This window comes from Suncus etruscus, chromosome 4 (assembly GCF_024139225.1).
Source record: "Suncus etruscus isolate mSunEtr1 chromosome 4, mSunEtr1.pri.cur, whole genome shotgun sequence".
NCBI classification, from domain to species: domain Eukaryota; kingdom Metazoa; phylum Chordata; class Mammalia; order Eulipotyphla; family Soricidae; genus Suncus; species Suncus etruscus.
This window is the reverse complement of record NC_064851.1, coordinates 154575783-154591080: the sequence shown is the minus strand read 5'-3', so window position 1 is coordinate 154591080 and position 15298 is coordinate 154575783. Positions and strand designations below refer to the sequence as shown.

The window sequence follows — 15298 nt, the reverse complement described above, 5'->3', positions numbered from 1 at the left end:
CATTTGTCTGATTGTCTTCCCTTTCCTGTCTTCCTCATCCTCATCCTCAGAACTCTGAGATCTCTGCGCTGACTGCTGTGGTCCCAGACATCCCAGGTTTCAGAAAGATTCTCCCCCGCTCAGATTACATCATCATCCCCAAGAGCAGTCTGCAGGAGGATCGGAGCTGCCCTCAGCTAGAACTCTGTGTGGCTCAGAACCAGATATCCCCCAAAGGATCTTCCCTGGTGTCCAGCACTGGTTTGGAGACAGTATCTAGTCATGCAGCAGTGGCAGAGCAGTGCCTAGCTGTGGAGGCCCTAGCAGAAGAGGTGGGAGGCCTTACCCACCCAGGTGCTGTGCAGGAGATCACCACCTCAGAGATACTTAGCCAGGATGTACTCCTGGAGGAGGCGTCTTTGGAGGTAGCAGAGAGCCATCAGCCATACCAGACAAGCCTGGTCATTGAAGAGACATTAGTGAATGAATCACCGGATCTCCCCCCTGGAAGGCTGACTGTACCCCACACCCAGGTTGGGGAGAGTATGTCAGTGGTGACGGTCATGAGGGTAAGTGGCTCAGGTACTGATGTCTTTTGTAAGAATGTTTTTTTAAATGCCAAGTTACTGGAATTCACACTCAAGCCTATGGAAATAAAACTGAAAACGAGGTCTCTCTAGTGACCTATTTGTCACACCCAGTTGGGGGAAAGAGTTTTCAGCGATCCTACGTTTGGATTCTCAGAAAGAAGAGAAATAACCATCAGAGTGACCTGCGTAGGGAGAGATGAGCTTTGTGTAGGCTGAACAGGCACCCTTGCCTGGGCATTTTCCCTGGTTTGATGCTTAGTGGTACTTATAAAGCATGCCACTGGCTTGATCAAGACAGAGAACATGCTAAGAGGTTGAGTTCTTTGGCTAACTTTGGAGTCTTAAGTTTCTTCTGAGCGCATAGCCAGGAGTAACCCCTGAGTGTCACTGGGTGTGGCCTAAAAACCAAAAAAAAAAAAAAGAGCCTTTCATAACCTTTAAAATAAGAATAGCTCATTCCTTGATGTTTGTTTTCTATGACCTAAAATTTATTTTGAGATCATTATAGTTTTTCTTAAGTTTTGTTTTTATGTTTTTGTTTATCCTAAGTTGCTAGTGTAAGCATATTTTCTGTGTTTGTTGGACTTGATCCCTGGCTGGTCGACATTCTATCTTAAAATTCTCCCCCATGTGTCCACAGGATTCCAGTGAGAGTAGCTCTGCTGCACCAGCCACACAGTTCATCATGTTGCCTCTTCCTGCTTACTCAGTTGTGGAGAACCCCACCTCCATCAAACTGGTCAGTGTGGGGGAAACTGATAGAGACTAGAACTTGTTCTAAGACTTCCAAATCTTAGAACACTGGAACTGGCAAACGTCTTGGAGACTCTGTGGTTCCTGTGTTCTTAGCTGCTGGTGGTGGTGGTGGTGGTGGGAGAAAAAAGAGGGGTATAAATGGAGCACCTCTAGTTTCATGAACCCACCTTTTATACAAAGTTTTCACCTTGAGAGCTGTAGATTCCATGGTTTTTCTTATATTTGCAGGTGCACATATATGACTTAGAAAAATGGAAATTCCTCTAATTCAGCCCTGTTGTTGTATAATTCAGGGGGGGAAAAGGCTCAGAAAAGAGATTTGTTTTCTCATGATTCAAATCACAGAACTACAAAACAAATTAGAACCTTAATTAATTAGAATTAAATAACTATAGTTTAATTATTTTTTTCCACTGCACGCTATAACCTGGGCTGAGAGTATACCTAAATACTTTGTATTTCTTTTCTTTTTCTTTTATGTTTTGACAAAATCACTCAGTGATGTTCAGGGGTCTCCTGACTCTGCATTAGGAAACTCTGCATTCTGGTGAGCTTGGGGTCAATATGGAATTCTGGGGATCAATCTTAGGTCAGCCACATGGAAGAAAAGTGCCCTACGTACTGTACTATTGCTCTGGCCCCTCTATGCGATTATAAATTGTATTGAAATCTCCTCACTGATTTTCACAATGTATATTGTAATACAAATTTTTTTAGCATTAAACTTATATCTGGAGTCTGAAGAGAAAGCACAGGGTTTTAGTCACATGCTTTGCTTGTGACCAACTCAGTTTTGGTCCTTGCACCTAATGGACTCACAAGCATTGCAAGGTGAGGCTCAAACCCTAACCTTTCCACTCCTGAGAGTTAAAAAAATTTGTATCCTGTAGCATGATGGTTAAACTCTGGTACTCTGTAGCCTTTTGAAAACTACATTTTCTTTTGAATTTTGGGCCACATTAGATACTTAGGGGTTACTCCTGGTTCTGTATTCAGGTTTATTCCTGTGTTTGGAGGATAGAAGCTAGGATTTCCAGTTGCATGAAAAGCAAAGGCCATACCTAGTCTACTTTCTTTGGCCCCCGTTTTGTTTCTTTTTGATTTTGCTCTTTTTCTTGCTATCTAACACCTCCAGTGTTTGGGGTTTTTGTTTTGTTTTAAGTGGGCAGTGCCTACTACTTATTCTTGGCTCTGTACTTAGTGATCACTCTTGGCAAGCTCAGCTGTCATTATCGGCAGGCTCTAGAGACCATATGAAATGCCAGGAATTGAATCCAGGTCAGCCTCATGCAAGGCAAGTGCCCTACTCACTGTACTGTTTCTCGAGTCCTGACCTCCGGTGTCGAAGTTGGTGTAAGATACCTTTGTTTAAGGGTATATTAGGGGGGAATTATTCTCCTCCATGTGTCCACAGGATTCTAGTGAGAATAGCTCTGCTGCACCAGCTACACAGTTCATCATGTTGCATATTAGGGCAAAGCATTCAGTCATTTGTGTAAGGGAGTTGGCTGGCCACACCAGTGGTGCTTGGGGACCATGTAGTACCAGAAATCAGTTAGGTTAACTACATCAAGGCAAAGTACCTTAGCTCCTCTACTCTCTTTCTGTTTTGACCCTGTTCTTTCACCAGTGGGTACAGTTTTAGCTACAGGGTTTTCATAGGCACACATATCAAGTTCATGTAATTCTCATCTGTTCCTGATTTTGTTAGGTTTTCTTTTTTTTTTTCAAGAATGAATGTTTTGCTTTTTCTGTGTCTATTGAAATAGCAAATGGATTTATTTAATTTAATGTGGTTCCTTCCTTCCTTCCTTCCTTCCTTCCTTCCTTCCTTCCTTCCTTCCTTCCTTCCTTCCTTCCTTCCTTCCTTCCTTCCTTCCTTCCTTCCTTCCTTCCTTCCTTCCTTCCTCCCCTCCTCCCCCCCTTTCTTCCCTCCCTCTCTCCTTCCCTCCCCCCTTTCTTTCCTACCTTCCTTCCTCCCTCCCTCCACACCTGGCAATGCTCAGGGGTTACTCTTGGATCTGTACTCAGGAATCATTCCTGGCTGTGTTCAGGAAAGCTTATGGGATGTTGGGAATTAAATCTGTGTAAATTGCATGCAAAGTAAGGGCCTTCCTTACCTGCTGTACACTCTTTCCTACACAGATGTGGTTACTGTCATTGTTCTACAAATGCTAAACTAATGCTGCATCTTTGGTTTAAATCTCACATAGAAATGATGTATTATCCTTCTTGTATATGTTGGATTTGATTTGCTAAGCATTCAGAAGTTTTCAATCTATATTTAGTATATTTTGAATATATACATAGATTCTATCTAATCTATAAATGTAGATTTATATTTCAATCTATATTTGTCTTCAGTTTTCTTCTCCATTACAGTCTTTGCCTGGTATTAGCATTCAGATTAAATTTGCCTTAAAGTGAGTTAGGAACTATTTTCTCCTGTTCAGTTTTTCTGGAAGAATTGAAGTATTTTATTATTTCTTCTTTAGAGACAAGTACTCTCACTGAGTATGCCAAGTATATTTCTCTTTAATATATCACAGTATCTTCTAAAACCACTGCTATGGATATCCTTAAATAAGGAATTCATGTTTAAATTCATTCTTACCTAATGAAAGTGCTTATTTCTCCCGAGCCTTTGTTTTTCTGGAAATTTTTTTGTTCTTGGTTTTGGTTTTTGGGTCACACCCAGCAGTGCTCAGGGGTTACTCCTGGCTCTATGCTCAGAAATCACGCCTGGCAGGTTCTGGGGACCATATGGGATGCCGGGATTCAAACCACTGTCCTTCTGCATGCAAGGCAAATGCTCTATCTTTATGCTATCTCTTCGGCCTGTTTTTCTGGAAATTTTTGTTCTTTCATAGTCAAATAAGTGTCAGTCAAATTCTTCTAGAAGTGTTTTCTGCATAATATTTGAAAATGAAACTGGGAGGTTTAGCTTGGTTGTGTTGCATGTTTGAAGCCCTGGATTAGATCCCTACCCTACCCCCACCCCCACCAATAAATGATAGTATCAACCTTGAATTCTTTTTGTTTTCTTTCAGATCAATTGCATAAGCTACTAATTTTTAATTAAAATTTTATATTTGGTGGATACTCCCACAGTGTACTCTGTGTTTTGAGGACCACTCCTAATCAAGCTGAGCCAGTTGGGCTGAGGCTCGTGCACCACTCAGCCATGTGGTACTGGCGACCATAGGGCTACACTCAGCAGTGCGCAGCCATGAAACCGAAGAAGGCGAGGCACATAATAAAGTACTGTTTAGGATCATTTCCAAGTTTAGGGTAATTTACTTATAAAATTAACTAACCTAACTTAAAATCTTTACTCTGCTTTATGGGTATTTAAAATAAATATTCTATGTGAGAGCCACAGACAGAGACAGGATTAGATCCCTGTATTTCCATAATAATAAAGTCTTTCTCAGACTTAATCTTTTACAGCTTGCTGTGTGACATATTTCTTTCATGTCATATCTCATTGGGTCCTCAAGATAAATTCACAAAATAAGAAGGGCAGATAATTTGCTGAGAACAGCAGGGCCTAGAAGTCATCTTAGCTGACTTGCCTGAAGGCATATCGGGCATCCTTGACTGCCACTATCGTGGCATCCTGGTACAGGTAAACTACTGTTAGCTTGGTGTTTTCCTAAAGTAGGTTTTTACTTTTTGTCTAGGCTAGAGAAGCTGCAACGCATTGCTATATACATATTCATAACCCAGGAAATGTTTTCTTTTCTAGTGTTAATCTAGAAATGGTACACAGTTAATTTCTATTTGTCTATGAATTCCCATTGTATTATATTCTGTTCAGTGGGAAATCAGATGAAAAATCAGTGACTAAATATTCATTTATAAGCAAATGATGAAATACCATTGAGGGCCTTCAAATGACTGGTGGTGATAAAGCACTTTGTGGTTGCTAGACAGCTTAATTCTTCCCTGCTACCAAGACCAAATTGTTGAATGCCCAAGGCCTAGGGTTTTACCATCACCACCACTCCTCCCACATTTTTTCCTCTCTTTTTTTTGGGAGGTGGTGACAGTGATCTGGCGTTTTTGTTTGTTATGTTTTTGGACCATACCCATTAGTGTTCAGGGGTTACTTGTGACTCTAAGCTCAGGAATCACTTCTGGTAAACTTGGGGACCAAATGAGAAGCTGAGAGTTGAACCTAGGTCGCCCAAGTGCAAGACAAGTGCTCTACCTGTTATACTATTGCTTTATCTCCATAGCCTGTTTTTTATATTTCTAAACACTAGATCATACATTCACTGATGTTGAACTGAGGCAAATTCTTTGAAATACTCATAGCCATAGGATGTTGATGGGTACTTGGAAGAAATCTTGAGCCAAGAATCATAAAGAATTAGTTCTAACAAGTTCTAAGTCTGACTGTCTCCTGAAGTGACTGTATAACTCAAAGAAGTCTGGAACTTTCTGGAACCTCAGTAGAAATTTTTACTGTCTTTATTCTACTGTTTTTACCTCTATAACCTTGAGCAACTGTCTTTACCTCATTTGAAGTCAATTTCTTCAATTGAGAATAATGTGCTAGAGGTTTGGAATGTAGGTAGTGTGTGTGAAGTCCTTGGTTTGTTCCCAATACATAGTATGCCCTAATCCCTGATATCAGAATCCCTAGGAGTGGCCCTAATGTCTGTCCAGAACCATCAGGTTTTCTGCCCTCCAAAAATAAACCCAGCAACAATACAAAAAGTGGACTCAATATTTTAGAATCTTTTCTATACTGATTCATATATCTCTAGGTTGTTGTAGTCAACCGTAATGGGTATCAGGATGTCAGAAAGTAGACTTATTATATTGATCCGAACTTGCTCTTTTCCTCAGACCACTACGTACACACGCCGGGGCCATGGGACATGTACGAGCCCAGGATGCTCATTTACGTATGTCACCAGGCACAAACCACCTAAGTGCCCTACCTGTGGTAATTTCTTAGGAGGAAAGTGGATCCCAAAGGTAAGTCCTGTTTGCTGTCTCTGCTTTGGAAGCTCCCTAATCTTCTGACAAGTCAATTTTATTGTAGGTTTTTAAAAAGAAAGATGCTGGTGAGTAGCTCAATGGTCAGCAATTCAAACCTTGATTCAGGGAGGTTTGATGCCTTGCTCTACCTCCTGAGCACTGTTGGGTGCAGCACTGTATCACTGTTTGAACATTGGACCATTTGGCTTACTTGGTAGAGTATTCCTGGGAGTGGTTGAGCATTAAATTTTTTTGTGCCTTTTTAATTTAACATACCATTAAGTATTCTTCAAAAATATAATTACTGGAGCCTAAGCACTAGCACAGTGGGTGAGGAGGCCAACCCAAGTTTGATTCCTAGTATCCCGTATGGTTCCCCAGGCCTGCCCGGAATGATTCTGAGCGCAGAGCCAGGAGTAACCCCTGAGTGTTGCTGGGTATGCCTCCCACCCCCCGCCCCCCCCCAAAAAAAATTTAACCTTCCTACGTTTTTCCTGTAAAGTAAAGGGTAATGTTTTTCATAGTTCACCCTCTACAGTATTATATAGGTGTTTATTTGAAGTCTGGCTCCTAACTTTTTCAGTGTCCTCCAGCTCCTACTAGAAGGTTCTTAACCTAGTAGTTAAGGTTGGTTGGTCTGACCTTCCAAATGTATACCTCTGACAGTTACTAAATAAGATCAATGAGCTGTAATGTTAACCCATGGAACATTCATTTTCACCTATCTTTGTTGTGGTTGGGTTTGGGGCCATACCCAGTGATCATCAGGGGCTCTTTCTGGCTCCTCCTGGTGTTCTGGGGACCTTATGCAGTGCCAGGGATCAAACTAGAGTTGGCACATCAGGCAAGAAGGCAAGTACCTTAATCCCTGGACTATATCTCCATCTCCACTCACCCTTATTTTTTGTGCTACTAACTTTCAGTGCCATCCCATTCTCCAAAGAATCCTCCTTTACTGTTTCTCTCCCACCCACTTCCCTTTCATGCCAATAGTCACCAGTTTTTCATCAGTTTAGACCAGTAGTCAGCAACCTTTTTTTAAACTGAGCCAAATCTCGCCAAAACCACGATTGATTGAGATTTATTTTGAGAGCCACACAGGGCGCGCACTGACAGAGGCTAGGAGCAGAGTCCTGACTCCTGGAGCGGCCGCCCGGCACACAGAAGAGCCAAATTATAAAAGTCCTACAATCTGGGGACTTGTGGACAAATTGTAAAAAAAAAAAAAAAAAAAAAAAAGTGTAAAGAGCCACATAGACGTACATTTTGTTGGATTTTGCTATTCATTTTAGTGTTTCATATTTTTTCTTTGGGTGAAACTTTCTGGTGATTGTCTTTTACTTATTATCTCAACATCCACAAATCATGATTTTTTTTTTCAACTGCAGAGTTGGAGTTCAGAGTTGGAGTTCAGTCATCTGTGGATGGATATTTAGGTTAATTTCATGTTTTGGCTATTTTGAATAATGCTGACAGTTTTTTCTGACTGACCCCTTTCATTTTCTATAGAGGCTCGACCACCATCAGTACACTAGGGTTTGTTTTTCTCGACATTTTCATTTATTTCCAGTCTTTTTGATATTGGCCATTCTCACCAAGGGAGGTGATACCTTTGTGATCTGGTTTGTTTTGCCCCTTCCTAATTTTGCTTCCTTGCCTGGAGGTTGCAGTGGTGCCCTCTGGTGGGAGTTGGGCAGTCTGCAGTGTTCCTGCTTTGCTTGTAAGTGGGTTACACTTCCTGCTCATGGTGCTTGCACATGACTGGTGGAACTGAAAACCACAGCAGCAGATGCTCCTTCCCATTGCTTTTTTGTTTCTCTAGTTTCTTTTTTGTTTGTTTGTTTGTTTGTTTGTTTTATTTTTAGGTCACACTCGGCAGGGCTCAGGGGTTACTCCTGGCTCTATGCCCAGAAATTGCTCCTGGCAGGCTCGGGGGGACCATATGGGATGCTGAGATTTGAACCACCACCCTTCTGCATGCAAGGCAAATGCCCTACCTCCACGCTATCTCTCCGGCTCCTGTAGCTCCTTTTGTATCAAGGCTTTATTATTTGCTGTAGTCCTGTTTGTTTATGCTTGCCTTTATTTTCCTTGCCAAACGATTTGAGTCTTCAGATATATCTTATACTGAGGAGACTATCCTATTTAGTACCAAAAGGACTAGAATTGTCTGGGATGGCTTTATAGATAGTCTTGGTATATCAGTCGAATTTGGGTAGGCAGAAAAGGTGAGGTCATTGTTTTAGTGAAAAAGACCTTAGACTTGTATTATGTGGAGCTAGAATTATTCTGTATCTAATCCAGCATGTCCAAAGTTATTTGTGTAGAAAAAACTCAAGAGTAATCTGTTAAGTTCCTCTGGGACAATATTCACACTACATCTCTTGGAGAAATATGAGAATGCTGGTTACTTTGGCCCTATGACTGATTTGTGGGTTAGGGCGATCCTAGGGAAACAACAACCTGGGAAGACAGAATAGGAAATAAGAATGCAATTCTGCTTTGGGTCAATTTTGGGTCCACACCCACTAGTTTTCAGAGGTTACTTCTGGCTCTGCTCTCAGGGTCATTCTTGACAGTGCTCGGAACTATATGGGATATTGGGAATCAAACCCTGTCTGGCTGCATACAAATTCCTTACCCACTTTGCTATTGGTTAAGGTTTCATTTCATTTGTAAAAGAAATTTAACAGTAATATGTGCCTTATTAGGTTGCTAGAGGGGTCAAAGAATATTCATGAAAAGTGAATGGCACCTATCTGTGCATAGGGATTTCTCCTGTGGTGGTGATCTGGGGGACCATTTCTTGTATAGATCAGATCTTCAGTCAGCAGGTCCTGAGCAGCAGGTAAATTGGCTCTGAATTCTGTTCATGTTCTTACATCAAGGACTGGGAAAAAGACTAGAGCTAGTGTCTGTAAGTTCTGTCAAATCTTGTGCCCTCTTTTCCTTTGGCCTGCTCTGTAACCCTTCTTAATATGCCCCCAAATCTACTTCAGTGATTGTAGTCAGCAAATTGAATTGGGTAATAGTTGGACCTTTTTTTGGGGGGGGAAGGGGGGGTTGGTCACACCCGTCAGCGCTCAGGGGTTACTCCTGGCTCTACACTCAGAAATCACCCCTGGCAGGCACGGGGGACCATATTGGGATGCTGGGATTTGAACCACCATCCTTCTGCCTGGAAGGCAGACACCTTACCTCCAGGCTATCTCTCCGGCCCCAGTTGGACTTCTTTGGTGCTCCATTGATGCGAATAAGTCTGTGAAGTCACTTTATTACCTGTGCTTTTGTGTGGAAGTGCAGCTGAACAAGTGGCCTTGACTCTTTTATGTTTGTTTTTTAACTTGACTTTTTTTTTTTTTTTTTTTTTTTTTTTTTGGTTTTTGGGTCACACCCAGCAGCACTCAGGGGTCACTCCTGACTCTATGCTCAGAAATCACTCCTGGCAGACATGGGTAGACCATATGGGATGCAGAGATTCGAATCAACAACCTTCTGCATGCAAGGCAAACACCTTACCTCCATGCTATGTCTCCAGCCCCCCTAACTTGACTTTTTAAACATATGTTTCCCCCTTTAACTAAAAATAAATTTCAAGCCATGGTTTTTTGAAATCAAATTAGTAACATGAAACAAGATTTTGGTTTGTTTTTTAATTGCTTGTTAGATTCTGCTGAGCCAGGATATTTTTTCCCAAGGACTTTTGCAAGAATTACCATAAAAAGAGTTAAATACTGTGATTTCCAAGTTTCAAAGGAATGTAATTCAGAAAGAAGAAAGGGTTACTTTCAGCATCAGTGCATTTATTGTTATAGTATACAGTGACTTTGCTTATCTTCATGTTTCTCTGCAGTTCAGGCTGAGAGCTTAAGGTTTCTTGAGGTTTGTTTTTTTTTTTTTTTTTTTTTTTTTTTTTTTGGTTTTTTGGGTCACACCTGGCAGCGCTCATGGTTACTCCTGGCTCTACGCTCAGAAGTCGCTCCTGGCAGGCTCAGGGGACCATATGGGATGCCGGGATTTGAACCACCGACCTTCTGCATGCAAGGCAATGCCTTACCTCCATGCTATCTCTCCGGCCCTTTGAGTTCTTATTTTTGAAACCATGGCATCGCTCAGGAGTTACTCCTGACTCTGCTTAGAAATCACTTTTTCAGGCTTATGGGACCATATAGGATTCCAGGGATCAACCTGGGTCCTGCACTTGTAAGGTAAATGCCCTAACTGCTGTGCTGTTAGGGCTCTGGCCCAAGCTGTCCTCTTATTTTACAACTGGAATATAAAGGTTCAGATGAGTTTTGCCTTAGGTCACATGAATAATCAGAAATAGAAGGGGGCTGGAGAGAAATCACACAGTAGGGCGTTTGCCTTGCACGAAGCTGATCCAGGACAGGATGGTCATTTGAATCCAATCCTGGCATCCCATGTGGTCCCCGAGCCTGACAGGAGCAATTTGTGAGCACAGAGCCAGGAGGTAACCCCTGAGTGCCACAAGGTGTGACCCAAAAACCAAAAATAAATAAATAAATAAATGAAGTGGCTGGAGTGATGATAGCACCACGGGTGAGTCATTTTGCCTTGCATGCAGCGACCCAAGCATACTATATGGTACCCTAGCCTGCAAGGAGTAATTTTTGGGTGCAGAAGAAAAAACTCCTAGGTACCAGTGTTAACCCGAATGCCACAAAAACCAAAATCCGCCCCCACCCCCAAGAAGAGAAGCTGAAGCCCTACAACTCATCCTTACAATTTCCATGGGGGGAGTCCTTTCTAAGACCTACCCTGAGAAAAACACTTAAAATTCTTTGTTTTTATGTGTTACATAGGTGTGTGTGTGTATTTATGTGCTGTATTTCCAAGCATGTTTTTGGTTTAACAGTGTTTCTGAAAAGTAGGTCTGAGATAGCAGCTGCTGTTCTCGGGTAAACACTGAATATCTTTAAGAACTTAACTGAACCCTAAGACTCACCTGAAAGAATCTCTCTCCATCCTCCTCCCCCCAAAAAAGGCTTCCTCACTTGAATAACGAAGTATTGTGTCAATCTGTGTGGAATAGTTTACATTGGGATCAGTTGAAATATAGAAAGGGACCCCCAAGATAAGTCTTAAGATTTAGATTCAGACCAGGATAGGACTTGGATTTAAGTTAGCCTCTTTTTTTCCTTCATGTCTCAGTTTCCATAAACTGCTTCATTACACTGTTGTTATGAGAACTAATAGAAAGAAAATTTTTGAACTTGTTGTCAGCTCCAAACCCCCATATGCACACATCGTATTGTCATTTTTTTTTCTAGGAAAAGCCAGCCAAAGTCAAAGTAGAATTGGCTTCTGGTGTTGCCTCCAGAGGCTCTCTCCTGAAAAGAAACCACCATGCTGTTACCACCGAGCAAAGTTCCGCAAAGGAAAATGCCTCCAAACTGACTTTAGAGAACTCGGAAGCGGTAAACCAGCTACTAAATGTGGACCCCTCCAAGAGAATTGAGTGAGGAGAATGAGTGGGAGGAAGTGGCTCATCTCAGATGCCCAAATTTTGGTCAAGGAAGCTCCTGGAAGTCGTGACAAGGTATCACTAAGACACCAACCATCAAGAGTAGTGTGCACCTGAGGTTACTCTGGGGACAGTTGAGAAAGACACTCCTGGACCAGACATGTCACCACCAACTGAGGGGACCAGCACCTCTCGAAAAAACCACAGGGTAAGCCAGTGTATTCATGGATTATGGGATTGTGTTTCAAAAGACAATTTGGGAACTGGCCCATGTTTTTTGGCCTCCAGTCTTCCTTCCTTTCTGCAGGAGACAGAAGAGTTCACTATGTTCTGTTTTTAGAGATATAGAAACCATGACCGGAGCAGTAGCACAGTGGTAGGGCATTTGTCTTGCATGCTACCGACCCCAGACAGACCTCGGGTTCGATTCCCAGCATACCATATGGTCCCCCCAAACTGCCAGGAGCGATGAGTGCACAGCCAGGAGTAACCCCTGAGCACTGCTGGGTGAGGCCCCAAAAACCAAAAAAGAGAGCAGGGGAGAGAGAGAAACCACTTTTAATGATTTGCTTTTCATTTCAGCTGGTTAGTTCATGGTTTTTCTAGGCTTTATCCTCCTCCCTAAAGCAATTAGGTTCTTTTTGTTTGTTATTTTTATTTTGGACCACACCTGGCAGTGCTTCAGGCTCTGAGCTCAGGGAATCATTCCTGGTGGGCTCAGAGTCCATATGTAGTGCCCAGGTTCTAACCCAGAGTTGTCTCATTGAAGTAAGCTCTTTATCCATTTTACTATCATGTCAACTATGACAGTGTAGAAAGTAACTGGGATACTAAGTAATCCTAGATACTAACTTGGGAAACAGCCTTCTAAAAGCATCCTATAGAAAGATTCCTGGCCATGTAGTCAGAATTCTGGGTTTTTGCTTTATGGCCACACCCAGTGGTGGAGGGCTGAGGCATGCACTGCTCCCAGCAGTGGCACTCAAGGGGACAGAGTCTTGCTAGGGATTGAAACTTTAGTTGGTAGAGCTCTGTCCCTAACCCAGAATTCTGTTCTTATGGAAATGTTCCTGGCTTCTGTTTGACCTTGGGCATGGTCATTTTTTGCAACTGATTTTTACTCTTCTCTGAATAGTCTTTAGTTTTAACAAAATCTTTATCTGTAGTAATGATACTCCAAAAAATAAAAGTTTGTGTTATAGCATGCAGCACAGTGCAAATAAGTACTTTCTCGTTATTGTTTCCTCACCTTTCCCTTTGAATTATTTTTTGTTTCTTGACCTACTCAATATCGCTTGGGGGTGTGCTAGCTCTGTCTTCTTCTGGGATGCTCCTGGCAGTGCTTGGGGGGAATCATTTGCAGTGCAAGGCAAGTACCTTAACCCCTGTACCCTGCCCTTTTTATGGATTAATTTATTTGATTTGGGGGGCCTTACTTAGCGATGCTCAGGAGTTACTTCTGGCTCTGCGCAGAGAAATTACTCCTGGTCGTGCTTAGACGACCATGTGGGATGCCTGGGGATCCAATCCAGGTCTCCTGAGAGCAAGAGTAAATGTCCTCCCCTGTGTACTGTCACTCTGGCCCTGTACCCTGTCCTTGTAAAGACTCAGCCGACTTCTCCATGTCCTTTGCCAGAGTTGCTGAAGGCCTTTAATTTTATCAGTGATTCTCACAGAGGAATATTTTTTGCCCCATGGGAGCAAAAAACAATGTTGAGAATGTTTTGAGATGTTCCAGCTGAGGCGTGGGTGGGGATTGTTTTAGGGTTGCTATTAGCCTCATTGATGTGTAGCAACTTGAGATGCTGAACAGCCTTTCTGACTCAAACTTTCTACTAGTAGTTCCAAGGTCTGGAAATTCTGGTTAATATTAAAAATATTTTATTGTTGCAGCAGAAACCATGAGCAGTGACATGGCTCAGAGGCAATTGTGTCAAACAGTGAAAACTTATCCCCTTTTTAGTTAGCTAAAGAACAATATTTCCAACTCTGTGTGTCCAGAGATAATTTAAGCTTATACAAATATGTACATATGTGTGTATATTGTATATATTTGCATATAAAATATATATACACAAGTAAATAGTTTGGGGCCATATTTAGGGGGTTAATCCTGACTTTGAACTCAAGATTCATTCTGGTTGTATTCCAGGGGATTTGTGGGGGTGTTAATAGGGGTTCAAACCCGGGTTGGGCCACATGCTAGGTGAGCACCCTACCCACTATGCTAATTTTCCAGTCCTGTACATGTGCATATATAATTTATCTCCCCTTTGTTTAAGCTATAAAATGGTAGCATAATATACATTAGTATCTTTTTTTTTTTTTTTTGGCCACACCCGTTTGACGCTCAGGGGGTTACTCCTGGCTATGTGCTCAGAAGTCGCCCCTGGCTTGGGGGGACCATATGGGACGCCGGGGGATCGAACCGCGGTCCTTCCTTGGCTAGCGCTTGCAAGGCAGACACCTTACCTCCAGCGCCACCTACCCGGCCCCACATTAGTATCTTTTGCCTTTTGTTTTCTAACAGTTATAGAGAGTTCTGTGTGCACAGAGAATGCAGATGTGCACTCTAGTCCTTTTATTTGGACACGTGATCATACAAAAGGTTACAGTGGGTCTATGGTGTAGTGTAGGCTCTGTTCTTAATATCAGAGCTACAGGAAACAAATGCAGACTAAGTTATTATCTCTTTGCCCAGGCAAGTAAGAGACCGGTATACTTTTAGCACTGGCTCTAATTAGACACAGCATGATCTACTACCGGAGCTATAGGCACTTCATACTGTAGGAGCACTGCTTTTCCTGAAGATACCCTATATCCTGTTTCTCTAAGTTTTTGCATTTTGGAGATTAACAGAAGAGTTAAGTTTGCTTTACTAGGACCACAGGACTAGTTAAAGATTCCATGTGAACCCTCTACCTAATGCCTGCCATTTAACCATTACATTATCCCTCTAATAAAGTGCTGGCATGAGATTGTACTTTGGTTTTTCTTACTTTTGGTTCATATTTCTAATTTTCTTTTTGTGGTTTTTCAGAGTTGATCTGCTCACACCCTGGGCCAAGAGTTCCCGAGCTTAAAGGCAGAATTCGGGGCAAGCCCTCATTACTGGCTGCGGCAAGACCCATGAGAGCAATCCTCCCAGCCCCATCTAATGTGGGGAGAGGTAGCAATGTAGGACTGCCCAGGGCCAGGCAGGCCTTTCCCCTGAATGGTATGGAAAAGACAGACCCAGAGGATGGGCCGATTAATGGGCAAGGTAGGTGGGTGAGAGCAGAACTGTGAGGGACATAGGAGACTCTGAATTGCATTTCACTCACCAGTTTGGCCTCTGGTTATCAGATAAACCTCCCTCTATGAGGACTTTGTGGCCTGAAGCCAAGCAACACTGAAACAGCTGGGCCAGCCTGTCCAACAGCCATCTAGCACCAGTGAGGTGAAGGTAAAGCCACAATTCCCCCAAACCCAGTTGAGCTGTCTGCTACCATGTAGG

The 15298-nt window shown here is 42.4% G+C and overlaps 1 protein-coding gene across 1 annotated transcript in view; it reads left to right on the top strand.

The window, feature by feature from the left end:
- The window catches only part of HMGXB3 (HMG-box containing 3), a 56281-nt gene that overhangs the window by 15219 nt on the left and 25764 nt on the right, over positions 1-15298 (top strand). The window contains 13 exon segments of the mRNA XM_049771911.1: positions 51-548; positions 1210-1308; positions 6183-6314; positions 11609-11776; positions 11778-11822; positions 11824-11869; positions 11872-11910; positions 11913-11993; positions 11996-12018; positions 14845-15019; positions 15148-15170; positions 15172-15189; positions 15191-15247. Of these exon segments, the coding sequence (XP_049627868.1) occupies positions 51-548; positions 1210-1308; positions 6183-6314; positions 11609-11776; positions 11778-11822; positions 11824-11869; positions 11872-11910; positions 11913-11993; positions 11996-12018; positions 14845-15019; positions 15148-15170; positions 15172-15189; positions 15191-15247 (1404 nt within the window).